The 26382-nt window shown below is 42.3% G+C and overlaps 1 protein-coding gene across 6 annotated transcripts in view; it reads left to right on the plus strand.

The window, feature by feature from the left end:
- Positions 1 to 17855, plus strand: part of OSBPL9 (oxysterol binding protein like 9) — an 86635-nt gene extending 68780 nt beyond the window's left edge. For all 6 annotated transcript variants that reach the window (XM_075832983.1, XM_075832986.1, XM_075832987.1 and 3 more), the window contains 11 exons: positions 22 to 140; positions 4040 to 4125; positions 4475 to 4646; positions 4770 to 4854; positions 6429 to 6539; positions 7360 to 7423; positions 10332 to 10472; positions 13542 to 13620; positions 14574 to 14665; positions 15244 to 15379; positions 16942 to 17855. In XM_075832983.1, coding sequence (XP_075689098.1) covers positions 22 to 140; positions 4040 to 4125; positions 4475 to 4646; positions 4770 to 4854; positions 6429 to 6539; positions 7360 to 7423; positions 10332 to 10472; positions 13542 to 13620; positions 14574 to 14665; positions 15244 to 15379; positions 16942 to 17016 — 1160 coding nt within the window. In that variant the 3' untranslated portion in view covers positions 17017 to 17855. The remainder of the gene's footprint in view (positions 1 to 21; positions 141 to 4039; positions 4126 to 4474; positions 4647 to 4769; positions 4855 to 6428; positions 6540 to 7359; positions 7424 to 10331; positions 10473 to 13541; positions 13621 to 14573; positions 14666 to 15243; positions 15380 to 16941) is intronic.
- Positions 17856 to 26382: the final 8527 nt, after the last annotated feature.

Consider the following 26382-nt stretch of genomic DNA (forward strand, 5'->3'; position numbering starts at 1 on the left):
TCATCGTCTTTTTCCCATTAGATCAGTTTGATCCTCAGGATGACCGCGATGATGATGGGGAAGGAGAATCGGTGGAGGAGCACAAGAGTGTTATCATGCACCTGCTATCCCAGGTCCGCTTGGGCATGGACCTTACGAAGGTGAGAACTTTATTTGATCAAACCCCAATCCCTTCAAACAGATCATTGTAAATGCTTATACTGCGTACTTTCCACTGGTTTGGAACCATTCAGACAAAAAACTGGATATGTTGTATAAACCTGTTCCTTGCAGATGATGTTAATGGAAGGTTTGTGTTTGTGCCAAAATCTCTTGTGATGACAGTGTTAGCAATGTGCCTGATTCTAGGTTTAGCTGAGCATTAACATAAGTTTACCTTATCCCAATTGTGTTGTAGATTTAATTGTAGACGTGCACCGTTACTAGTTTGGTTGATAAAAGCCATGTATTCTATCACTACTTTCCCAGCTCAAGGGAGAGTGGCGGCAGCACATGTTTTCCTTGCCATTAAGATGGCTATTACCAGACACTGGAAAAGCTCAACTATTCCCACTGTTTGGGAAATACTGACAAATGTAAATAGCACTTTCTCTTATGAGAAAATGATAGCATATAAAGATCATACATAACCAAGACGTGGAACTCCTAGCTCTAGAAATCATGAAATTGTGTATCTACTTAAAGGCCCTTTTACACTGGGCAATTATCGGGCAGACGAGCGTTCATAGATTGCTCGTTGCTAATAACTACCCTGTGTAAACAGGGCAACGATCAGCAGATGAACGAGCAAACACTCGTTTATCCGCTGATCGTATAGTTTCAAAAAACTTTAATATAATCGTTCTCTGCAGCACATGATGTTGCGCTGTCGACATGATGATAATGTATGGGAACAAGCGATCGGAGTAACGAGTGCCCGTCCTCACACATAGCTACTTGTGACAGAAGCAAACGTGCACCGATCAACGAGCGGCGTCACATTGATCAACGCTCGTTGCATAGGCTAAAATTGGCCGGTGTAATAGGAACTTAATTGTCTTTGACTCCTACTGCGAGTAGTGATATCGGAATCCATTCTATTTTTCTATGTTTGTTTTTTTTTACGGTTAACTCTCTTACTGATCTAGAGGAGGGCGAAAGCCACACAATGTGTTAGGAGCAAGGATCATAATCCGCTGGCAGTGAGATTGTTTTATTTAAGATGGACTATATGCTCTGTTTCATAGAATGAACAAGGAAAATAAAATCTGGTTTGAAAAAGTGGAGTTTGTTTTTTTAAGTTTAGCAGTAATGGGTTATGAAACCTAAAACACTTTACTTAACCCCTTTAGGACACCGCCTGTTTTGGCCTTATGGACACAGATGATTTTTTAAAATCTGACGTGTCACTTTATGTGGTAATAACTCTGGAACGCTTTTACCTATCCAAGCGATTCTGAGTTTGTTTTCTCGGGACATATTGTACTTTGTTAGTGAAAAAATTTGGTCGATAAATTCAATATTTATTTGTGAAAAATTTGCAAAAATTACAATTTTTCTAAATTTAAATGTGTTTGCTTGTAAAACAGATGGTAATACCACACACAATAGTTACTAGTTAACATCCCCCATATGTCTACTTTGTTTGCATAATTTTTTTTCACGTACTTTTATTTTTCTAGGACGTTACAAGACTTAGAACTTTAGCAGCAATTTCTCATATTTTCAAGAAAATTTCAATAGGCCATTTTTTCAGGGACCAGTTCAGTTCTGAAGTGGTTTTGAGGGCCTTCTATATTAGAAAGTCCCCATAAATCACCCCATTTTGAAAACTGCACCCCTCAAGGTATTCAAAACCACATTCAGAAAGTATTTTAACCCTTCAGGCGTTTCACAGGAATTAAGGCAAAGTAGAGGTGAAATTTACAAATTTCTTTTTTTTTTTTGCCGAAATTCATTTGTAATAAAAAAAATAATCTAACACAGAAGGTTTTACCAGAGAAACGCGACTCAATATTTATTGCCCAGATTCTGCAGATTTTAGAAAAATCCAACATGTGGCCCTAGTGTCCTAATGGACTGAAGCGCGGGCCTCAGAAGCAAAGGAGCACCCAGTGGATTTTGGGGCCTCCTTTTTTTAGGAATATATTTGTGGTACCTAAACAGTCGAAACCCCCCAAAAGTGACCCCATTTTGGAAACTACACCCCTCAAGGCATTTTTCTAGGGGTATAGTTAGCATTTTGACCCCACAGTTTTTTTGCAGAATTTAATGGAATTAGTCTGTGAAGATGAAAATCACCTATTTTTCTGTGGAAACATAGAATTTTTTCATTTTTACAAGGAATAAAGGAGAAAAAGCACCCCAACGTTTGTAAAGCAATTTCTCCCGATTACGGCAATACCCCATATGTGGTCGTAAACTGATGTTTGGACCCACAGCAGGGCTCAGGAGGGAAGGAGCGCATTTTGGATTTTGGAGCGCAGATTTTGCTGGATTGGTTTTCAGTGACGTGTCGGGTTTGCAACGCCCCGGAGGGACCAAAACAGTGTAAACCACCCAAAAGTGACCCTATTTTGGAAACTACACCCCTCAAGGAATTTTTCTAGGAGTATAGTGAGCATTTTGGCCCCACAGGATCTTTTTTTAGAGCGAAGGTGACCAAAAAACAACGATTTTGGTGCTTTAAATTCTTTATTTCTTACAGCGTTCACCGTGCTAAATAAATTACGTTTTACTTTATTCTGTGAGTCGTTACGATTACGCCGATACCATATGTGTATAGTTTTTTTAAATGTTTTGCAGTGTTTGCACAATAAAATTAAGTTTCTATAAAATAATATATTTTCTGAGACCCGCTATTCTGAGCCGTAACTTTTTTTATTTTTTCGTCAAAAAAACTGTGGGAGGTCTTGTTTTTTGCGGTACGGGTTGTAGTTTTTATTGGTACTATTTTTGTGTAAATGCGACTTTTTGATCACTTTTTATTCTATATCTTGGGAGGGGTGGTGACCAAAAAATAGCGATGCTGACATAGTTTTCCGTTTATTTTGTTTGCGGCGTTCACCGGAAAAATTAACATTATAGTTTCATAGTTTGGGTCGTTACGAACACGGTGATACCAAATATGTGTACTTTTTTTTTTTTAACGGTTTCATATTTTTTTTACCTATAGTTGACTTATTATAGGAAAACAAACTTATTTTTACACTTTTATAAAACATATTTTTATTAACTTTTTTACTTTTTACACTTTATTTTTTTGACCTGCAGCTCTGATCGCTGCTAGAATACATTACACTACCTAGGTAGTGTAATGTATTCCAACTGTCAGTGTGACATACATGGCATAGGCTGACATACATGGCAGACCCGGGGGCCGTTGTCTGGCCCCCGGGTGCCATCAGAAGCCCCCACGATTGCATGGGGGCTGCTGATGCGCTACAAACCCGCTACATGCGGAGATCGCAATCGAGCCCCGCATGTAACGGGTTAATTGCCAAAATCAGCTGCGATGAGCCGCTGATCGGCAACACTGGAGTGTCAGCTGTCGGGTACAGCTGATCTCCAAGTTCCCGATGCACACCTTGTCGCCGACAGTGTGCACCGGGAAAAACTCAGCAACTGTACATCCTCGTGCGGGAAGTAACCTCCCGCGACGACGTACAGTTACTTCCTCGTGCGGGTAGGGGTTAGAAATGCTTTAGGCTCTGTTCACATTTGCATCAGATTCTCTTTACGGAGCGTTCTTCACAGATGCCGTCATATTTGACTGTAAGAAGAGCGTTTTCTGTCAAACTACACCATGCCGGTACTCTACAATGGGGTCCATCGGGGGCGCTGGTGGTATCCGGTGGAATGTTGCTGCTACTGTTATGAATGAAAATGTGAACATAGCCTTCGTAATCTTCACAACATATAATATGTTGGTTTCCTGTCCCTTGATCTAATATAAGATCATTCAATTTGCAATGTTCCCAATGTATGCGCTGCTTCAGACTGGAAAGGCGTGCGTGCGCAAACATTTGTTTTTTGTTGATCTATATTTATTTTTCTACAGGTTGTTCTCCCCACGTTTATCCTTGAGAGAAGATCTCTACTGGAGATGTATGCTGATTTCTTTGCACACCCAGACCTATTTGTAAGGTATTTCCTTTACATTACCTAATAAAAAAAAAAAAACGAATCCTTAGGGCTATATTCACACTTGCGTTAGTTTAGTTTTGGTTTTTCCATCAGGTTTCCTTTGCTTTTTGCTGCATTATTCGAACCATGAAAAAAAAAAAGCAAATCATTATCATTATGGATCCATCATATCTGTCATGGCTACTGTAAGAACGGAAGCCATGACACCAGTGTGAACCGAGACCAATTGGTCTGTGTATCCTATAATATGTTGTTCATAGGAGTCCACATTGGGGTATGAAGTTGTGGAATGGAAGAATATTTGTGCCATAAATTCTCAGATCAGTATGTTGTATGTGCTTTCTTTCAGTATTGGTGACCACAAAGATCCCAAAGACAGGATGGTTCAGGTGGTCAAATGGTACTTGTCTGCTTTCCATGCTGGCAGGAAGGGGTCTGTTGCGAAGAAGCCTTATAACCCCATCCTGGGAGAGGTCTTCCAGTGTCACTGGGACCTGCCGGGACAGGAAAACGAGGACTCTGTGAGTTGGTTTAAATTGTATTTGGTGCAAAATGATAATTAATTCCGTATCTTCAACACCTGAACCGCCGCCGTGGCTGCGTCTACATATGACGGCATTGTGATGTTTTTTTTTTCTTTCCAGGAGCCGGTTTCCGAAGGACCAGTTCCTTGGGTTTCCAAAAATAATGTAACTTTTGTGTCCGAGCAGGTCTCGCACCATCCGCCAAGTAAGTTGCAGTTTAATTTTGCTTATCTCTTTTATTTATGGATTGTAATATCTTTTTTTATTATTCAAGGCAATCTGAAGACCCATCCATTCCTATGTATGGGTGGTCTTACAATATGTTGTATGCAGCTGTAAAGATTATAAAGTTATTTCATAATTTTACTTTATGCCAGTTTATCCATGCGTGAAAGTTACAGACCTGCTTCTGCATCAACTCTGCTTTTGTGTCCCTATGACAACCCTTCCATCCACATTTTAACTAGCTTGTTTAGTGGCAATTATGTCAATATTTGAGTTGAATGTGGGGTGGTTATTCATTAGTGCAGGGGCTATTGAGTAGCTGACAGACACCTTTTGGTTCCGCCTAGTCCCTATTCCGACGACAGGGAAACTCGGCCGTGTGACTGCCGTAATTTTTACGGCCGTCACACGGCTGCATTGAAATCAATGCATGTCTATGGGGCTTTTCACACGGCTGTTTTTTGTTTTTAGTTTTTAACGGACCGTGTGAATGGCCTGGGAAAAAAACAGGTCCTATTTTTGCTTGTTTTCCCGGATCCCTCAATAGACTCAAGTCTATGAGGGATCCTCGAAAACGGGTCCTGCACGGGTGCAAATCGGCCATGAAAACGGCCATTTTTCAAGGCAGATTTAACACCCGGTCGTCTGAATAAAGCCTTATTTGTAATGGGATGCAATTTAATTTTCTGGTGTTTCTCCCTCCAACAGCAGACATTGGGGGGGCTTTCTGGTAGCCTTTTAGACATTTGATCCGCTAACAAAAATGTAGGTTACTTAAGGAAAAGAAACATTTTGTTTTAGGAGAACGACTTCTGGCAATGCCCAGATTTTGGATGCTGGCATTACTTCATTATCGGTGATCACATTTACACTTGCAGAAAATAGTGCATTATTATAAATAGCTGCAATTTATTATGAAGCTGCTCTTCATTCTCATTATGGTAATCGTTGGCTGGCTGCATTTGTCTTTATCATGTCATAGTAAAAGATTAGTGCGGGGCTGGTTATCTGGAGTCGGCACTTATTCTTCTGTTGCACGGTGTTTATACCGCCTGCGTCCAGAGCAATGTTTGTGATCATTGTACGGCTGGTTTTGACAGCTGAAGACCTTATCACGTATTTCTCTTCTAATCTCATTCAGCCAGTGCATTCAGTCACAATCCAAACATTGACGTATATTCCTATTTTAGTATGTAAAAGCTGGTAGGTTCATCGGTTTCCTGCGAGACCAGAGCGATGTTGAAATATTTACTGACAAGAGATGAGTAGTTTCACCTGATTCGCCAGCCCATCGAATATATAATGGATGAATCGATTTTGCCAAATGATCAATGGATTCAAACTAATTTGTAAATTGGCGAATCGGGCAAAACCATTCTCAAATCTGTAGTGCTCACCGCATATGTTGATTCTATAAAGATGCTGCATTACACAAAATTGGAAGGCTTAGGATTACCAGTATTATGGGGAATGTGTTCACAAATTTGATCTTGAATTTCTACCTGTACGTGAAAATATATATATTAAAAAAAAAATAATAACCATAATCTGTAGTTTCAGCCTTTTATGCCGAATGTTATAACAAGAGGATACAGTTCAATGCCCACATATGGACAAAATCCAAATTCTTGGGGATGTCTATTGGAGTCCATAACATTGGGCAAGGTAAGACTAAAGTGATATTTTTCCATTTATCCATTTAAATGGTGCAAATGGCTCTGCTGCAGGAGAACCAGGGCCTGCTCTTTAGTGCTGCCTGAAAGTCCATGTTGTGTCAACATGGTAATGGCCAACCAGTTGGGCACAGGTCTGATCGCATTAGCACAGAACAAAGTTTTTGTTGTTTTAACAGCCTCCCTGGAAAAATACTTCCACTTATGGAGGAAGGCTATAGGCTTTGCGCTCTAGGAAAAGTATTCAGGTAGTAGTTCCTAAATTCTCCCCACCTTATGTTCGTTTTCCTTACAATGCGGCAGTATTCCACGGAGACGGTTAAAATGCCATGTAATCTCAGATCTGTCACCTGGGACTGCATCGTGATATGTGTGATGTCTATAAAGCAGACGATAAGCTTTAGCTGGTTATCCTATGGGTCTCATTACTCCCAAACCACATTAACATTGTGTGGATGAGTAAATGTTTTACAATGTCTGCATATTTCTTAAACTTTGGCTGTGTTTATTGGTCTTCCACTAGAAGATCTGTAGTTTCATAGCATCGCTGGCAGTCACATTGCAAAAACGCCAAACCTACCCCTTTTTCCACGCGCACAGACATTGAGCTGCTCAACAATATATACACTGGGGGAGTTTTTGTTTTTCAGTTTTTCTTTTTCTTTCCTTTTATTATAGTAGGCCACTTTACATTTTGTCTTTGAAAAAGTAAGCATTTTATAATATATACCAACACTGTATATATGATTGGTGATATGACTTCTGAACGCCAATCTTTCTATGTGGTGATTTTGCGAACGTTCTCTTCTTAGGTTGTGTATCCTGTTTAGACTATGATGAACACTACATCCTAACTTTCCCCAATGGTTATGGGAGGTGAGTAAAATCTATTCTGTCAAATTTTATGTTATTATTTACTGCTTAAGCAGAGGCTTAAAATAATTTCTGTTCTCTGTGTTTGGGCGTTGCTAGGCAATGCCTTTTGGTTGGAATCTTGATTTGGTCATCATTTAGCTTTGCCTGGTTGATTTAGGGCGGAGTACTTTTCCTGGGCCTTTATATACTGCAGGCTTGAGTTACTCAGGTGCTGGTTATACTGTTTCTGGCATGTGCTAACTCTTTCCAGATTCTTGTTTGTGATTTTGTTCTTGTCTAGTGTGTGTTTATACTGTGGGACCTGTTGGTCCTCTGAGAGATCTAGTTTTAGTGTAGTGGTTTAATGTGTATCCTGGGATTAGCAGTTCCATTGGTTTGTTTGCCTCTCCTGTGCGTTTGGTCTTTTACCAAGCTGCTGTTTTAACCTGTTGTGGAATAGTATTCAGATGGGGTCAGTGAGTGCTGTACATTCTTGTCCACGGTCTCTCCGTCTTTTAACTGCTTGCATGCTATTTATCTGCCATACACTCCGTTTATGCATCTTCTACTACCTTCGGTGTTCAGCACTGCTCGTCCACTGGTGAGTTACTTGTGCCTTTTTCATTTTCAGTATTGATGCTTGCTTCACCTATGTGATAGCGATTGTCTGGTGTTGTGGTCTTGAGCGCCACCAGCAGCGTAACGTTATGTACCATAAATGGCACACGCCCCTCTACAAGATAAGAAAGGGTTTATATAGCAGTAGACTGAAGATTTGTAATGTGCAACATTGTCTTTGGAGCTTGATATCCAGCCAATCCAGTAGCAGCATTTTATTGTTCAGATTTGTCACCTTATCTTTCTACAGAAGGTTGTGGATTGCGTGGTTGGGTGGGTCTTGAATCCCTTTGCATGGTTTTGTAAGAGTCCTGTTTACACAGCAAAATGTATTTCTTTAACTGGTTGCCGACACAGGACGAGTATGCTCGTCCTGAGCAGCGAGCACTTCGCGCATTAGGACGAGCATACTCGTCCTGTGTGACAGCCGTCTGTGCCGTCTCTGTGTGTGCGATCGAGAGCGGGGCAACGGCTGTAATACACAGCCACGGCCCCGCTCTGACAGCGGAGAGAAGAGAAACATCTTCTCTCCGCTGTTAACCCTTTGAACGCCGCGATGACAGCTGATCGCGGCGTTCAAAGAGGGGGGACTGCACATTGATCGCGTCACAGAAGATAACTGTGACGCGATCAAAGCCCACAACTCGTATGGCCAGACAGCCCAGGGTCCAGTGAAGGACCCCAGGGCTGTCTGAACATATTTCCTGTTGTTAGGGCATACTGAGGTATGCCCTAACAACTGCCTGTGTACGATCAGTAACAGGCTAATGTACTGGCATATAGATCTATGCCAGTACATTACAGTTACAAAATAAAAATAAAAATGATAAATCCCTTTATGGGATTAAAAAAAAAAGTTAAATGAATGTAAAAAAAAAATAATGGTAAATAAATAAATAAAAAGTAAATAAAATACACAGAAACACACATTTTTTATAATAAATAAACTTTTTAAAATATAAGTCCCAAAACATGAAATAATATAGACATATTTGGTATCGCCACGACCGTAACAACCTGTACAACAAATGTATAACATTATTTATGATGATCGGTGTATGGTGTAAAAAAAAAAATATTAAAACTGCTGCGCAACTGCTTTTTTTTCTGCATTTTAATCTAATTAAAAATTTATAGAAATTAAACGATAATGTATTTGTACCAAAAAATGGTACGTACATAAAGTACAACTCGTCCCGCAAAAAACAAAGTCTCATACAACTACGTCGTACAAAACATAAAAGCGTTATGAGCGTCTGGATGCAAAGAGGGAAATTTTAAAAAAATTGCTCTGTCCTCAAGGCTAAAATTGGTCGTGTCCTTAAGGGGTTAAAGGCTATGTAAACTTTTGAAGCTTTTTATTTTTTTTTTTCTCGTTCAGCTTTTGTAACTTTTGTTCCTATATATATATATATAATATATATAATATATATATATATATATATATTTTTAACATTTACAGATACAACTTCTATGTATCCTGGATATATAGAAGCTGTATCTTACTCTGAAACAGTCAGGTCAGCGGGACTCATAACTTCGGTGACAGCAGGCCCTAGGTGTCTGACACCTAGGATCCACCTGTTATCGATGATATCGAAGTTATAAACTTAGATGTGAGAGCTGAATCACACGCTGGACCCGCTGTCACCAAAGCCGTCCGTCCTGCTGACTTGACGGATTCAGGTTTCAGTGCTAGATACGGCTTATATGTATCCAGGATACATAGAAGTTGTATCTGAAAAAGATAAAATTTTTCTTTAAAAACAAATTACAAAGTTGCACTAAACGCTAAAATACACTGTTTTAGGCCTCATGCACACCTCCGTCAGCCGTTGTACGGCCGCTAATGACGGAACCGTGAAACACGGACCGCACCCGGATTGCTTCAGTGTGCAGTCCGTTGTTTGACGGACCAAATCAATAAAAAGGCCGAGACTGTTCCGTCAAAAGACGACAGGAGTAGGACCTGCCCTTTTTTTTGATGGAACCGGCCGCTCTGTTCCATTAAAACAGTGTGTGTGCATCGCCCCATTGAAATGAATGTGTCAGGGTGCTATCAGTTAAAAAAAAAACTGATCGCACCCTGAAGAAAAAAAACTGAAGTGGGCATAAGGCCCTAGTAAAACAAATTGAAAATGAAGTCTTCAAGGATTTTAGATCGCCTTTAAGCATCAAAACAATATAGAGGACAAGATGGGGTAATTTATTTCACTATTCTTAACAGCTTCAAAGTTTGGTCTCATTTACATTGACTTTTTATATTTTAAAACATTGTATATAAGGTGGATAAAGAAATGTCTGTCTTCAGGTCCATTCTGACCGTGCCTTGGGTGGAGCTGGGAGGAGAGTGCAACATTAGTTGTTCCAAAACTGGCTACAGTGCCACCATTATGTTCCATACCAAACCCTTCTACGGTGGCAAGAAGCACAGGATCACAGCAGAAATCTAGTGAGTGTTTAAAACCTCCTTTTTTTTTTTTTTTATGTGCCTATGCAAGTACATAGATGTAAATCAGGGAATGTGAGCTATGTTATCAGGCATCATACACTTAACCGTACTATAGCTCCATATAACCTTCCAGGACCACCGTATGTCTCCAAATACATATAGTTGGGTGTTTTTTTTTTTGTTTTTTTTTGTCGGTTTCATGCAAATACAACAAATAAATAAGGAATGTCATATTACACTTAGGTTAGAATATCTCCATAGTAGGGTGCCGTAAGATACCTTTAGGCGGGATTCACACGACCGGGTCGTTCCCGAGCCCGAGTGTCGGCCGGTAAAATCGGCCATTTTGCCCGGCCGGTTTGCATAAAGTTATGCATCCGTGCCGGGCCGGGCAGATCCGGACAGTGACATCAGCGGCAGCTCCTGAAGGGGAATCCCCATGTGTTCGGGGATTCCGCTTCAGGAGTTTCCCCTGATGTCACTGCCCAGATATGGACAGAGACATCAAGCGCTCTGTCCAGGAGCGGAATCCCCGAAAACACGGGGATTCCGCTCCTTCAAGGAGCTAAAGTGCGGCTAGCACATAGCAGAGCGGGGAGATACCTCCCTGCTCTGCTATAGTGGCGTCGCTGCAGTAGTAGCAGCCGCAGCAGCAGCAGCTGCTGCTACTAGCGGCGCCATCGAAGGTGTCGCCGAGCCAGGGTGCTTTTAACAAGCAAGGGAAGGGAGCCAGCGCAGCGCTCCCTCCACCTGCTGTACACCCCGGCCCTGCAACACAGTGTACAGCGATGCCATTCGTCAGAATGGCATCAACTCCTCCTCCTCACATGCACTCTGCGCTGTGAGAAGGAGGAGATAGAGCGCAAGAGCCGGAAAACCCGGCCATCACTCGGAACACATTCCGGTGATGGCCGTGTAATACCCGGCCCCATAGACTTCTATGGGAGCCGGGCGGCTGGGTGCCCGGGCAAAGATAGAGCATGTCCTATTTTTTGACGGCCGGATTTCCCGGCCGTCAAAAAATCGGTCGTGTGAATAGCCCCATTAGGGGTCTATCATTCCTAATGCAGCCGGGTGCCGGCCGATTTATTAACGCCCGGCACCCGGCCGGGAAACCCTGCCGTGTGAATGAGGCCTTATTCTGATTCTTGTTTTATGTGTACTGTACAGGGCAGTTTGGGCATCAGTGCACACAGAGCCAAAGTACTACCATATTCTGTAACAAAGATGAAGCAAGTTGCTTTCATGGGTTCCTCACTGAAAATCAATGTAATAATAATCTTTAGGCCTGGACTACGCAGAGACTTTGTAGCGCAACAGGTTTTGATTTTAAAGGGAATGTGTTATAAGAAAATTCCCTATTGTTTGATTAATATTTTTTTAAGAATTGGTGATGGTTTTTTGTTCATTTTCCATGTCACTATATTAAAAAAAAAAATAATAATAATCCTGAAATCTTACCGTTTTTTCACTCTGACCACTGAGCCGCACAATAGACTGACCCTTCCTGTTCTGCAGAGATCGCTTCTCAGCAGTCATCTCATTATCATCACAGGTAGAATTAAGGCCCTATTACACCAGCTGATTTTTGGCTGGTTCAGCGAGCTCATCTGCTCCTGTCACACGGAGCTATGTATGGGGATGAGCGGCTGTTACTTTGATCGCTCGTCCTCATATATTATCATGTCGGCAGCACATCCCCCTGTTTACACATGAGATGTGCTTTTTACTTTTTTTTATAAAACTTTGCGGTCAGTAGATGAAAGAGCATTTGGTCATTCATCTGCTCATCACTGCCCTGTTTACACAGGGCAATTATCGACAACAAGTGTTCTATGAGTGATCATTTGCCCAATAATTGCCCAGTGTAAAACCCCCCTTTACACTGACAGATAACACCTCTATATAGATAACACAGGATCCACCATTGTCAATGGGTTCACTCCAGACTATATTTTCTTATGGTACATGCGGCTACTGTAAATCATATCTCTAACTGCTGTTATCAGCAGCTCAGCCAAGATAAATGCGCTATAATCATGTACAGAAAATAGAATTTAAAATAATGTACAATCAAAAAAATAAAAACTGATTGAAAAAAAGTGTTTGTCTGGTTTTAATAAGTATAGGTAATAATTTGCTTAAACGATCAGACTGCAGTCTATAGAAATGCATAGTTGCATGCAATACGGTTTACTGCAGCTGTCACTCGATAATTAAAATCGATGAGTTACACCTTGTGGCCCAGGCATTAAATAGCACCTACATATTCCACCGCACTTTACAATTGGTTAAATGGCAAATAATCGAGACAAATGAACGACTGATGAAACAAAGTGTTCCCTGCCCATAACTGCTTACAGTCTACCTTTTTTTTGTTAGGGGGCCTTAGTTCTCCTGACATGTCTGTTTCAGTAAATACGTGTGTTCCTCAAGAAATAACAATTCTGCAGAACCTTTTCTTAGATCTATGCACTGCGTTCATCTGCTATCCCTCCTGGAAATGTATGAATAAATTGATAACTGGACATTATCATTCCTCTTGTCAATTGGGTGTGTAACTTCACAGTCTGGAGCTGTCAGCACTGACTGGACAGGATCAGTCTATGTAGGGACTCCTCTAATTGACAAGGGGACTGCTAATACCCAGTTGTACATTTATTCACATGTTTCCAGGAGACCTTAAAGAGGAACGGCACAATACAGAGTTCTAAGAAAAGACGCTCCAGCATTGTTCTTTTATGCAGAAATTCAAGTATTTATTTAGACCTATCAGGAGAGCTCCAGGCCCTCTTTACTGGCTTCTGACAAATTTGAGCATGCATTTTGATGGAAAGTGGCCTAAAGCAACACAGATTTGTAATCCATGTGTGAGGTGAAGAGATTTGGGCATCTGAGAGTTATGGTCAAAGTACTACCGGAGTTCTGTCTGTTGTGCTGATAATGTAAATGGCGTCCTCTACTGCTCTATAAGCACAGAAAATATAATCTATAAATCTATACGTCCACTTAGCCAGTATCCATAAATAAGGCGTAACATGTCTGTTTCTCGCATTTTATTTTCTGCAGTCCTCCCAATGACAAGAAATCATTCTGTTCGGTGGAAGGAGAGTGGAATGGCGTCATGTATACAAAAAATGCAAATGGGGTAATGAAATGGATTTTCAAAGAAATTTTCAATAGTGGTTATATTTTACGGTCATAAGTTTTCATATAACTCACTCTATATAGAATATTAGCTACTGTCTTTCCAAATGATGCAATTTTAACGATGTAGATTCTGCCTTTGGGTTAGAGTGGCGTCCAATATATCACAAGTAGAGCTCAGCTAGTTTGAGGGTTCTCATAGATTGGAGCTTTTCCCCCTATTTTTACTATTTTAGATAATGGTGGCTAAAATATGGATCTGTGTTTTAGCCTCCCGTGTTTTAAATGGGGGGGGGGGGGGGTACATTTAGTAATTGCCAATTGGCAAATTTCCTAACACAAAATTTGCAACGCCTCTCTTATTACAACTAATTCTGCAGCAAGCACTTAAGCCTCATCCACACTAATGTGTTTATGCGTTCTAAAAAATGCGGATGAATTGCAGATCCATTCGTTTCTATGGGACCATGCATGTGACCGTGGTTTTCGCAGTCTGTGCGTTGGCCGCGAGCCCGGACCGCAAAAAAAGGACAAGTCATTATACTGACCGGATTTGCGATCCGGGCTACTTGAAGTTAATGTGTGCCCGGTCTGTGAATTGCGTACGGCCCACTGATGACTGCTACGGCCATGTGCGTGAGGCCTTACTTGAAATGACTATAGGGATTATATGGTGACTGGTATTGTAGAAGATTAGAAAAACACATGGTCGCTTTCTACCAGAAACAGCGCCAATCTTCTCCATGGGCTGTGTCTGGTATTGCATCTAGTTCCTATTCACTTCAATGAGGCAGAGCTGCATTACCTGGCACAACCCATGCACAAGAGTGGATATGTTTTTGATAGAAAGCTGCCATCTCCTGCAACCCTTTTTAAGTTTTTCAGCTAAAGATCATGTGTGTCCTTTTACGTCATGACTTTGTCTTAAAACATTTTTCCTCTTCTTTTGCACAGGAGAATGTAGTTTTTATAGATACCAAGAAAATGCCTATAGTTAAGAAAAGGGTTCGGAAGTTAGAAGATCAGATAGAATATGAATCTAGAAGGTACACGTTCTTTATTTTTTGTTTCCTAAAACTGCTTGATTGGGTTACTATTCTCCATTAGTTTTATTTCTTTCTTCCGATGCACATGATATAAATATTTCACAGAGTAGAGCCGCTGACCGAAAAAAGGATAGCATTTGCAGGTCTAACACAAATCTGTTTAATAACCCTGTTAAGTAAAAAAACAGATCACCGACACCACAATGTATAAAACCTTTTTCAGCCATCTTATTTCATTTTTACATGCTCTTCTTTCTTTTTTTTGGGTTTGGTTTCTTACTCATTTTAAGTGTATGAAATAAACTGATGTTTTATACATGCTGGTACCAATCATCTGTTTTTTCTAAACGGTGGGATTAGACGTGCTCGGAGGTCCGGATGAGATGAACATTATACTTTTGCGTTGTTGAATAACCTCCCACTTACATTTGGATATGTCTGTACGTAGATGGTTGTCCTCTCCCCTGACTGATGCACAAGACTTTTCATGAAGAATGAGTGTATGCATACAGTTCTGACATCTCTTGAAAGGAATAGATTTTTCATCTCATTTTAATGTATATTTAACCTTTTGTCAGTTTATGGAAAGATGTAACATATAACTTGAAAATCCGAGACATTGATGCAGCCACGGAGGCAAAGCACCGCCTAGAAGAGAAACAGCGGTCGGAAGCAAGGGAGCGCAAAGAGAAGGAAGTACAGTGGGAAACTAGGGTAAGTGCACGTGAACTCCTTCCGTCCACTAATTATATTCTAATGGTTGAAGCAGAATTTAGCTTTTGGCGCTACTTTGATTAAATTTATTATAGGTGTTGTCCAATTTAGAAAACCCATTTTCATATACCCTATTAGGGAGTTCTGAGTTAATGTAGGGGGGTCCTCTATTCAAGATCGTCATCTCTTGGCCAGAGTGGAGAGCGGTTATAAAGAGCATCTCTCGTTCTGGAGGACCTGTCCTGTATTACACAGACAACCCCTTGTTCTGAATTGGCAATGCGTAATGCTTAGTTTCCCCTGTGGTGGCACTGTGGGAAAATTAAACACTTACTGCCATGTTTCTCCCCAGATTACAGCTGATCGCTGGGGGTCCCAGCAGGGGGACGTTTTGTGATCAGCTTATTGTCAAGGGACTCTTCTTATGAGAATGGATTGTCAAAAGCAGAGAACTCTTTTGACTAAAGCCTCAAATGGCAATTTGCACGGTTCCACTGTTTATTACAGCCCAAAAATGTACATGGTCGCATTCATGAGACCCAACTTGAACTTCTATTCGGCAGTCGGCAGCCACGCTGTCTCTTCCAGTGCTAATCTCTGCAGTCTGAGGACCTCACTGAAAAATCCCGTCCGCAGAAACAATCCGTGACTGATCTTCTCTATCAGGGCAGGTGTATGGAATTACATGACAAGACTGTAAATTATTACTCTCTCATTGAATCCTAGACCCTTTTCTTGGGTTTGGGAGTTAAGCTAGCCATTCGTCTTACATAGCTGTCAGATAAACACAGACATTAATGTCTCTGACCCCCCCCCCCCCCATAAACACACGTTCGTCAAAGCATGCATGGCTACATTTAAAAGCACAGGGGAATAAATTGATGTCAGACACATCTAGTTATCTTCCAGGGGAAGAAGGTTTGGGCATGTTGACCACAACCCATAAATATTAGGTCTACAAAGCAAAAAAATAAATATCCAACAATCCAGAGAAGAATAAAAAGCAAACGGCGGTAACTCACCATCCTGCGTTAAAATCCTTTTATTTCAGCTCATAAAACCTCCATTGACAGATCGGCCAGAGGAAGTGTTACACGAAACATGGGAACATCCCATCTTCCCTCACCCCCTGTCCGTGGATGTTTTATGAGCTGAAATAAAAGGATTTTAACGCAGGATGGTGAGTTGCCGCGGTTTTGCTTTTTATTCTTCTCTGGATTGTTGAATAAATATTAGATCGTTGACTGAAATTGTTGGGTTAAACTTCCTTCAGTCTAATTTTGTATTGCGAGCTTTAGTGAGGAGCTGCATGAAAGAGGCATATGATCCGCATGTCCATAGACAGAAGGTTACAAGTTGTCATTAACATGCTGACCGACAGAGACACAGTCGATTTTTATTTTTTTTGAGTCAATATAAACTGGTATCAACCAAGTGCCTGGTATTGACTATGGTATCATCGCTTGTAAGGAGTATTACACTGCAGTCTACACAAGCAACTGATCTCGGCAGCATTCAGTAGAACAGCCCTATGAATAATGAACGTTGTCTTCTCTTCTTAGCTGTTCCACGAGGACGGAGAGTGCTGGGTCTACGATGAACCATTACTGAAAAGACAGCCTTCCCTCAGGCAATAAGTGGCTTACAGAACAATTGTAGCAGAACCTCTTCTCTAAATAAAAGTATCATCTGAAGCCCAGAAAGGAAGGTATTATGACATTTCTAGATAAAGATCTTCCCTGTGGTGCTGAGACCCCCTTGTACTGCAGCGGTTCCTTACTCAGGGAAACTGGACTTCTACAGAGTGACAATTCAAGCAGGGCATGGTGACCCGCCAGCATTGCGTTCATGTTCACCGCTTTCAGATAACAAAGTCCCGTTTTTTCCCTGTCCTCCTTTTTTAAATGTACGAGTGACCTGCTGGCAGTGAAGGCAGCTATTCTATGAGCTGTAAAAAGATCACCTCATTCATGTCTGATGTCAACATTTCCTAGTGAACTGATGGATAGATTATTAGTAGAGCCCAAGAAATGGCTGCCTCCACTGTAGGTAGGCAACAAGTGCACTTTAATGTAAAGAACTGGTTTGGGCAACCATGTAAAATGCATTGTAAAGAAGAAACCCAGACGTCGATTCTTCTAATGATTACAGGACCTGATTACTATTCTATATCCACATGTGATTTCAATCTCCTCTTGTGTATATATACGATGAATCTGGCATTTTAATATCCATGAACATGTTATTCTGAAAAATTATACTTTCAGCATCTATCTGTCCGCCCCCCCCATACTCTACGTTGTATAAAACTACTCTCCCCATCCCACAATTCCTCTACATTTAGCACTTTTTTTTTTCCCCCTCCCTAAAACTGGTCTTGCCTTTGTATTTATTTATTTCTTAATAAAATGTTAGAGCAAATTATTTTATTAGATCTGCATTTATGATTTGCAATTAAAATCTAATCTTCAGACAATGCGTGTTATAGTGTTTTATTGTTGGCCGGACTGGACGGTAAGTATCGCACCAATTATAGTTATTATGACCTCGTGTTTCAACATTTTCCCTGTCGTTACTGATAACTACTTTTTTTTTTTTTTTTTTTAAATCAAACCAGTTTTTATTGATAGTACAACATACATTATAAATCTCATGTAGATCTAGTCAATTCCAACAATCAATACATTTTCAGTTTTGTACAGAATATTCAGTTACATTTAACATAACTTACCCCCCCCCCCCCCCCCCCCCGCAGTATCTCCCTCTTTCCCTGGCTCGTACATTTTCTCTCCCGCATCATACTGATATATTCATAAGCGATCTCCTGATCATGTCCCCTCAATCTGCCTCCTACCTCCCTGCCGTGCCATAGTTATGTATCCACTTTCCCCATTGTTTATCATGTTTGTGTGTTGCTCCTCGTTTCAGATATATCCGATTTTCTAACGACACCGTGTGATTAACATATCCTACCAGTTCAGACACCTCCGGGGGATCCGCGTTCAGCCAATATTTTGCTATTAGCTTCCTAGCGTGGTACAAAACTTTTTTAATAGCCAGTAATTCAGCCCCATCTCCTCCCTCCTCCCCCATACAACCCAACATAAAGATCTTAGGTTCCAACGGGAAATCTCTCCCATATACTCTCGCTACCATGCCACCAACCTCCTTCCAGTAGTCATTCAGCATCGGACAGTCCCAGAACATATGCTTTATGTCTGCCCCATCAAACGAACACCTGGGACACTCCTTCGTTGGTCTGAGACGCATTTGCCATAACACCTTAGGTGTTCTATACACCCTATGCAGGAGAAAAAGTTGTGACCGCCTGTGTGCTACATTAATGGACAGCATTTTGGACGATTCAAGTATCTCCTCCCACTCTTCATCTGTTATAGTCCCCACATCTTCTTTCCATTTGCGTCTGATCTCCCCCATCGGATCTCCAAGGAATTTGGAAAGTAATGTACTATATATCACAGAGATAATCCCTTTAGTGTCCTTTGCCCCCAATACCTGTTCCATCGCTCCCATAGTGGAGCAGCTCAAGTCCACCGACCTACCCTGGGCCTGTGCTGCGTGACGCAACTGGAGGTATTGATAGAACATCCGATGTGGGAGTCCAAACTCCTCCTGCAATTGTGAGAACAATTTGAGACTTCCTCCCTCATATAACTGGTATACATATCTGACCCCTGCTTGTTCCCAGTCCTGAAAGCCGGCCAAGATACTAAATTCCCATAGGTATGGATTGTCCCATAGAGGCATATAGTTGGAGCACCCTGTAACGCCCAATATTTTCTTGCATTCCCACCAGATCCTATGTATCAATAGCAAAGTTGGTTTCCCTTTCGCCTCCCTCCGCAACTTATGAGACTCCATGGCCTCTAGTATATCCTTGCACTGACTCAAATAATACACCAGTTTCCCACTAGAGTCCCACTCTTCCCTATTCTTCCAACCTTTAAAGTGTTGCACTTGGGCTGCTAGATAATATATCCACGCATTTGGAATAGCCAATCCTCCCTGGTCTATTGGTAATTGTAATTTTTCCAATTTAATCCTGGGGATCCCCCTTTTCCACATCAAGTCCCTAAACAAATTATGTATTCTCCTGAACCAGTACTTAGGCAACCACACTGGGGCATTATGTACAACATAAAGAACCTGAGGCATCAGAATCATTTTAATCAGGTTTGCTCTTCCTAGCGCTGAAAGTGGTAGCCCAAGCCATATTCTAGTCTTGTCTTTTAGTTTGTCCAATAATGGTTTTACATTCAGTGCGACAAAATCCTGCACCCTTGCCGAGACCGTAATCCCCAGATATTTAAATTCCTTAACACAAGGTATATCAATTCCCCCCCCCCCTGCAGTGGCACCTCTAATGACTTGAGTGGCAATAATGCCGACTTGCTCCAATTAATTTGCAACCCTGAAAATTTACCAAACCGTTCCAATACGGTCATTATCACAGGCAGTGATCGATCTATCTCTCCCAGGAATAGCAAAATATCATCCGCATATAGTGCTATGCGTTCCTCCAGATCCCCACATCGAAACCCTTCTATACCCGGATGTTGCCTTACTATGTTTGCCAGAGGTTCGATTGCTAGAGCGAATAGTAACGGGGAAAGTGGACATCCCTGACGCGTCCCCCTCCCTAATCTAAAAGAGTCTGACATCCTTCCATTGGCTCTGATTCTAGCCACCGGTTCCTTATACAACAATTTTACCCATGTTATAAAATTTCTCCCAAAACCAAACCGCTCCAAAACAGCCCACAAATACCCCCACTCCACGCTGTCAAATGCCTTAGCCGCGTCTAAGGACAGCACTGCTCTACACTGCGCATCTGCAGCATCTGTCTGCAAATTCAAGAATAATCTTCGTATATTAACCGCTGTAGATCTTGATGGCATGAATCCCGACTGATCCGGGCCCACTACTTTAGTTACCACTCTTGTCACCCTGTTAGCCAGAGCCTTGGCCAACATTTTAACATTAGCGGACAGCAGGGATATTGGTCTATAAGAATCTGGCTGTGTTCGATCTTTCCCCTCCTTGGGAATGACCACTATTGCTGCTTCATACATAGTCTGCGGTAGTCGCCCCCTGGTAAAACTATCTTGGAACACCTCCAACAACTCTGGCAGAAGCTCCCCCCCCATATGTTTTGTACAGCTCAGTAGTTATGCCGTCCATCCCTGGAGCCTTTTCATTTGCCATAGAACTCACCGCTTCCTGCAGTTCCTCCAAAGTAATTGGCTCCTCAAGCCACTCTCTCTCCTCCTCCCCCAGAGTAACCCACGTCATTTCCGCCAAATAGTCTGTCAGAAGATCTTCTGGATAATCTACCCTCGTGCGATACAGCTCAGTATAAAAGGACCTCAACACTCCCAGTATATCCCCTGTTTCTCCCACCAGTGTCCCGTCTTTATACTGCAATTGGTGGATGAACGCACCCTCCCGCTGAGGCCTAGCCATATTTGCCAACAATCTACCCGTCATTTCTCCCTCCTCATAGTATTTTTGTTGCAAAAACAACCTTTTATTAGCTGCTTGTTCCAGCTGATGTTCCTTTAGTAGTTTTTGGGCGACCTTCCACTGGGCCAAAGTTTCTACTGTATTATTAGCGATATGGTTCTCCTCGGTTAACGTCACCCTTCCCCTCAGATGTTCTCCCACCTGTCTTGATTTATTCTTTATGATCGTGATCTCCCGAATATACACCCCCCTTATATTTGCTTTCATAGCGTCCCATAGGATATCCATAGGAACCGTACCTTTATTAAACTCAAAGTACTCCTGCAGGCTCGTATTTATTATCTCCTCCCCCACTAGGTGTATCCAGAACGGATTTAGCCTCCAGTGCAGTCTTAGCCCCCCCATCTGTGGGCTGGTTCGAACCTTTGCACGCCAAATATCTGTATACCCAACCTCCGTCATGTATTTCCCAAACCGCGTCAGAGCAGCCTCTCCTACCCCCCCCCCCTTTTGGAAATTTATCGCACCTTTTATCCATTACGTTGTTGAAATCCCCCATTTAGTATAGTCGGAACCATAGGCCAACTAGCCAACCTCTCCAACACTTCTCTTATTGGAACCACAGAGTATGGGGGAGGTACATACAGTACTACGATTATACATTCCCAGTTAAACAGTTTACAATGTACCCCTACATATCTACCCTCTGCGTTTCCTGTAGTCCCATCACACCAGCAGACTGTCCTTTCAGGAAATCGAATATAGCTCGCTGTTTTGTTGCCTCCCCCATACCTCTCACATTCCATGACAAAAGATTTACCCTACCCCCCATCTAGCCATTTCTTTTATCTGACAGTGGCAATTACCGTTGAATCCAGCGCCAATCAGAGCATACTGCATTTCAAACTCCCTTTCCCTCCAAAACATTTTCCCACCTCCCTAACCCACCCAACTTTACATAAACTTACCCTCCAAAGAGGGCCCGGGCTGGCGAAGAAACCTCCACCAATGTGACTATTCAGCTTCCCATTCACATTGCAGAAATACATCTCTTCCCGCAATATAAACCTAAGAACCACAAACCTCCCGCCAACTTACCACAATAGACATATAGCATTTCTGTGACTCAAATAACTGATATTTCAATTAAACTGACAGCTCTGTCTCCCCCTCTCACCATTATAGACATATAAACTGCAGACCCACATAAGAACAACAAATAAATGCAGAAAACAGTGCCTTATTCCCCTGCGCAGCTCATCCTTCTCCTTTTTCATAAAAAGCAGAGTCCCCCCTTCAGCCATCCACCTGATGATCACACCGCATCTTCCCCTCGATCCTGACGAAGGCGATCTTCGTGGCTATCCAGCCATCTCAGCGCATCTTTTGAGTTCTCAAAAAATTGTACGGATCCCAGCGCCGCAACCCGAAGCTTCGCCGGGTACAGCATTGAATATTGAACACGCAGATTCCTCAGTCGTCTTTTAATATCCAGAAATTGCATCCTTCTTTTCTGAACCTCTGCAGAAAAATCTGGGTAAAATGACACTTTCACACCATTCACCCGTATATCTTGCTTTTCCCAGGCTTGCCGAAGAATTAAATCTCTGTCTTTATAATGAAGCAACTTTACCAACACAGGTCTTGACGGCCGTCCAGGTGGGCCAGGGCGAGTTGGTACTCTATGGGCTCTTTCCACCGCAAACAGTGGGGTCAGCGACTCCTTACCAAACACCTCCAGTAGCCATTTTTCAAAATAGGAATCCGGGTTGGACCCTTACACTTTTTCAGGAATTCCCACCATCCTCACATTATTTCGACGTAGGCGATTCTCCAGATCATCAGCTTTAGATAACAGGTAATTAACATCCACAGCTACCGCATTTACATCCCTCCTCATGGGCAGCATTCTGTCTTCCAATTCGCTGACCTTCCTTCCACCGCTGTTGTTCGTTCCGAAACTTTCTGTAGATCGTGACGTATAATGGAGATATCCTCCTTAATTCCGCCCACCTGGCAGGTAAGTTTAGCTAGCGTGGCATTACACAGGCTTACCGCCGAAAAAACATCCGCCAGCGTGGGTCCAGGCTTATTCAAGCTATGTGAGCCTCGATCCACCCCTCCTCCTGAGCTGCCTGCAGCATCTTCTCCATTCTCCTCCTCCTCTGACTCCATCTGTGCCCTCAGCGGTTCATACCTAGACCCTGAGCGGCCTGTCTGCTCTTTCCCTCCGTCTGACATCTCTCCATCAGCAGCTGCCTTCATGGGTATCTTTCTGGCAAAGCGCTCCAGCTGGGATGCCGCCGCCCCTCTCAAATCCCTGCTCTCTGCCATCATGCACGTGTCGGCGCCATCTTGTAAGCGCAGCTCACCGTCCTCTGCCGCCTTAGACTTTCTGGAACGGGTCATTACAGCCTCCAACAGCCCCAGAGTCGTGTCCACAGATTCTCCTCCTTCTCCCCTCTCTGCACAGGTATGTCTCCGTTAGGAGAGTTCAGCCACAGGATATGTACCAGGATATCGGCAGCGGGAGCTCCGGTTCCTGCGTCCGCTCACATATGCCGCTAAACCACGCCCCACTGATAACTACTTTTAATATTATTATTGTTTCCATTTATTATCAACCGGGAAGAATACATGCATGATAATAGGAACTCACTATTTCTGATTATACCATTTCAAATCCCAGGAAATGGCTATATTTAGTTTGGAAAAAATAAATAAAAATCAAAATGGTAATTGAAATGGGAGAAAATGTTTACATCTATAGCTGGGCATACAAATGAAATAGCTATTGGCCTAACACTCGTTCAACCTACCACTTTTTATCCTGACCGATATAAACATGCATGCTTCAGAAATAAGCTGCTGACAGGCACATCTGGCAGCAGCTTATCTCCCACAGAACAAAGGATCGGGTCTGTTAAAATCAAACATGCCGCATGGTCGTCATAGGGGGAGACATGAATTGTGTCCTTGACCCCATTCTAGATACGACAGCCCGTTCTCCCTCATTGTCACAGAGAGCCAGGAGGAGTATTGGGAAAATGTTATCGACCTATAATCTCACTGACCCGTGGCGGATTTTGCTCCCCAATGTTAGGGACTACTCTTTCTATTCCCCAGTACATAACACCTATCACAGAATAGACCGCTTCTATATTACAGATAGATACTTACTTGAGGTTCAGGCAGCGGATATTGGCATCATGACGGTCTCGGACCATGCCCCGATTTCTATGACTTTTTCCATTGAATCCCTGCCTCTTAGGAATGGGTCTTGGTTTCTAAACGAGACGTTACTGGGGGAACATGGGAATGTCGACCTCTTGCAGGAACGTCTGAAAGAATACTTTACATTCAATTGTACTGGTGAGATCTCGGTACCTATTGTGTGGGAGGCACATAAATCGTATATAGGGGGGGGACTATTTTCACTGGGAGCGATGCTCAAGAAGGCTAGATCGCAAAATATAACCTCACTACTAACCTGAATCTCGTCAATAGAATGTGTAAGTAAGAGATCTGGGTTAGAGGACATGCAACCTGACCTCCGCCTGCGGAACGAATTGAAAGACCTATTAAATATAAAAGCAGCAAAAGCCTTACAGAGGTGCAAATATAAGTATTATGCACATGGGGATAAAGGGTCTAGGGTGGTCAGCAAGTGTTAAGAAACAAAAAAAAGAACGCATATTTCAAGCCTAAATCTAGATCATGGCAAGGTGGTCTCAGACACCTCTGACATCGCCTCAGAGTTCCACCGGTTCTCTACTGAACTGTACAACTTCGGTGATTCCCAGCCTGGGTTGAGCATATCGGATAAAAGCGACCTAGTTTCAGCCTTTTTGGAATCCGTACAACTTCCCAGATTGTCTGAGATGGATAGAGAAGCTTTGCTTGGGCCTTTCACACTAGAAGAATTAACTAAAGTACTTTCATCTATTCCAATTGGCAAGACCCCTGGACCTGATGGGTTACCGATTTTTTTTATATATTCTAAAAAGTTTTCTGATATTCTGGCTCCACATTTTCTCTCCCTCTGTAATTCCCTCCTACTAGGACAGAGCCTCCCTAGACAAATACTGGAAGCATTCATTACTCTAATACCTAAAGAGGGTAAGGACCCGACAAAATGTGCCAATTCTAGACCTAGCTCCCTTCTAAATGCAGATACTAAATGGTGGGCAAAACTTCTTGCTCAACGCTTGCAGGGACTCCTCCCTAAACTTATATCACCGGAACAGACGGGGTTTGTTCCAGGGCAAGATGGTAGATGGTGGGTTCAATACTATCAGAATAATTAATGCAATTGCCTTTGCCAAAAAGTGTCATATACCGTTGGTCCTTCACAGCACAGATGCTGAGAAGGCCTTTGATCGGGTCTCCTGGCATTTTATGGAGGCCATGTTGGAAAGATTGATCTTCCCAAGCATCTTTATTGGAGCAATGTTTTCTCTTTATAAAGACCTGCATGCTAGACTTAAGATTAATGGCGCACACTCGCCAGTTTTCTAAATAAATAATGGAACTAGACAGGGATGCCCGCTTTCTCCTTCACTCTTCATTTTGGTAATGGAGACTCTCTAATCTGGAAAATTTCACAGATTCCTTAAATTTAGGGACTACAGGTTGGCTCCCACATGCATTCTGTTGCGGCGTTCGCAGGTGACCTCTTAGTTTTAATCACAAATCCATCGCAGGCCCTCCCTAAGCTATTGGATATCTTCGAGGAGTTTGGGAAAATATCTAACTTCAAGATAAATTACGAAAAATCTGAAGTCCTTAATTTTAATGCCCCGCGATCAATTATGACGGCGTTGCAATCTTCGATCCCGTTTTCTTGGACCTCAGATACGATTAAATATTTGGGGATTCGCATTCCTTGTAACTTCCACGACTTATACCTATATAATTATAAACCCTTGCTTTCAAAAATAGCAGACCAACTTTCTCACTTTCATATTCCATTCGTTTCCTGTCTCGGGAGGAAAAATATTATTAAAACCATATATCTTACTTCAGGTTCTATACACGCTCTTAGCGGTCCCCATAAAATTGCCTAGATCCTTTTTTAACCACCTTAAAGAGGCTCTGTCACCAGATTTTGCAACCCCTATCTGCTATTGCAGCAGATAGGCGCTGCAATGTAGATTACAGTAACGTTTTTATTTTTAAAAAACGAGCATTTTTGGCCAAGTTATGACCATTTTCGTATTTATGCAAATGAGGCTTGCAAAAGTACAACTGGGCGTGTTGAAAAGTAAAAGTACAACTGGGCGTGTATTATGTGCGTACATCGGGGCGTGTCATCCACTTCTCTTCACAACGCCCAGCTTCTGGCAGTGCAGCACTGTGACGTCACTCACAGGTCCTGCATCGTGTCGGCACCAGAGGCTACAGATGATTCTGCAGCAGCATCGGCGTTTGCAGGTAAGTCGATGTAGCTACTTACCTGCAAATGCTGATGCTGCTGCAGAATCAAGTGTAGCCTCTGGTGCCGACACGATGCAGGACCT

This window comes from Rhinoderma darwinii, chromosome 7 (assembly GCF_050947455.1).
Source record: "Rhinoderma darwinii isolate aRhiDar2 chromosome 7, aRhiDar2.hap1, whole genome shotgun sequence".
Taxonomy (NCBI): Eukaryota; Metazoa; Chordata; class Amphibia; order Anura; family Rhinodermatidae; genus Rhinoderma; species Rhinoderma darwinii.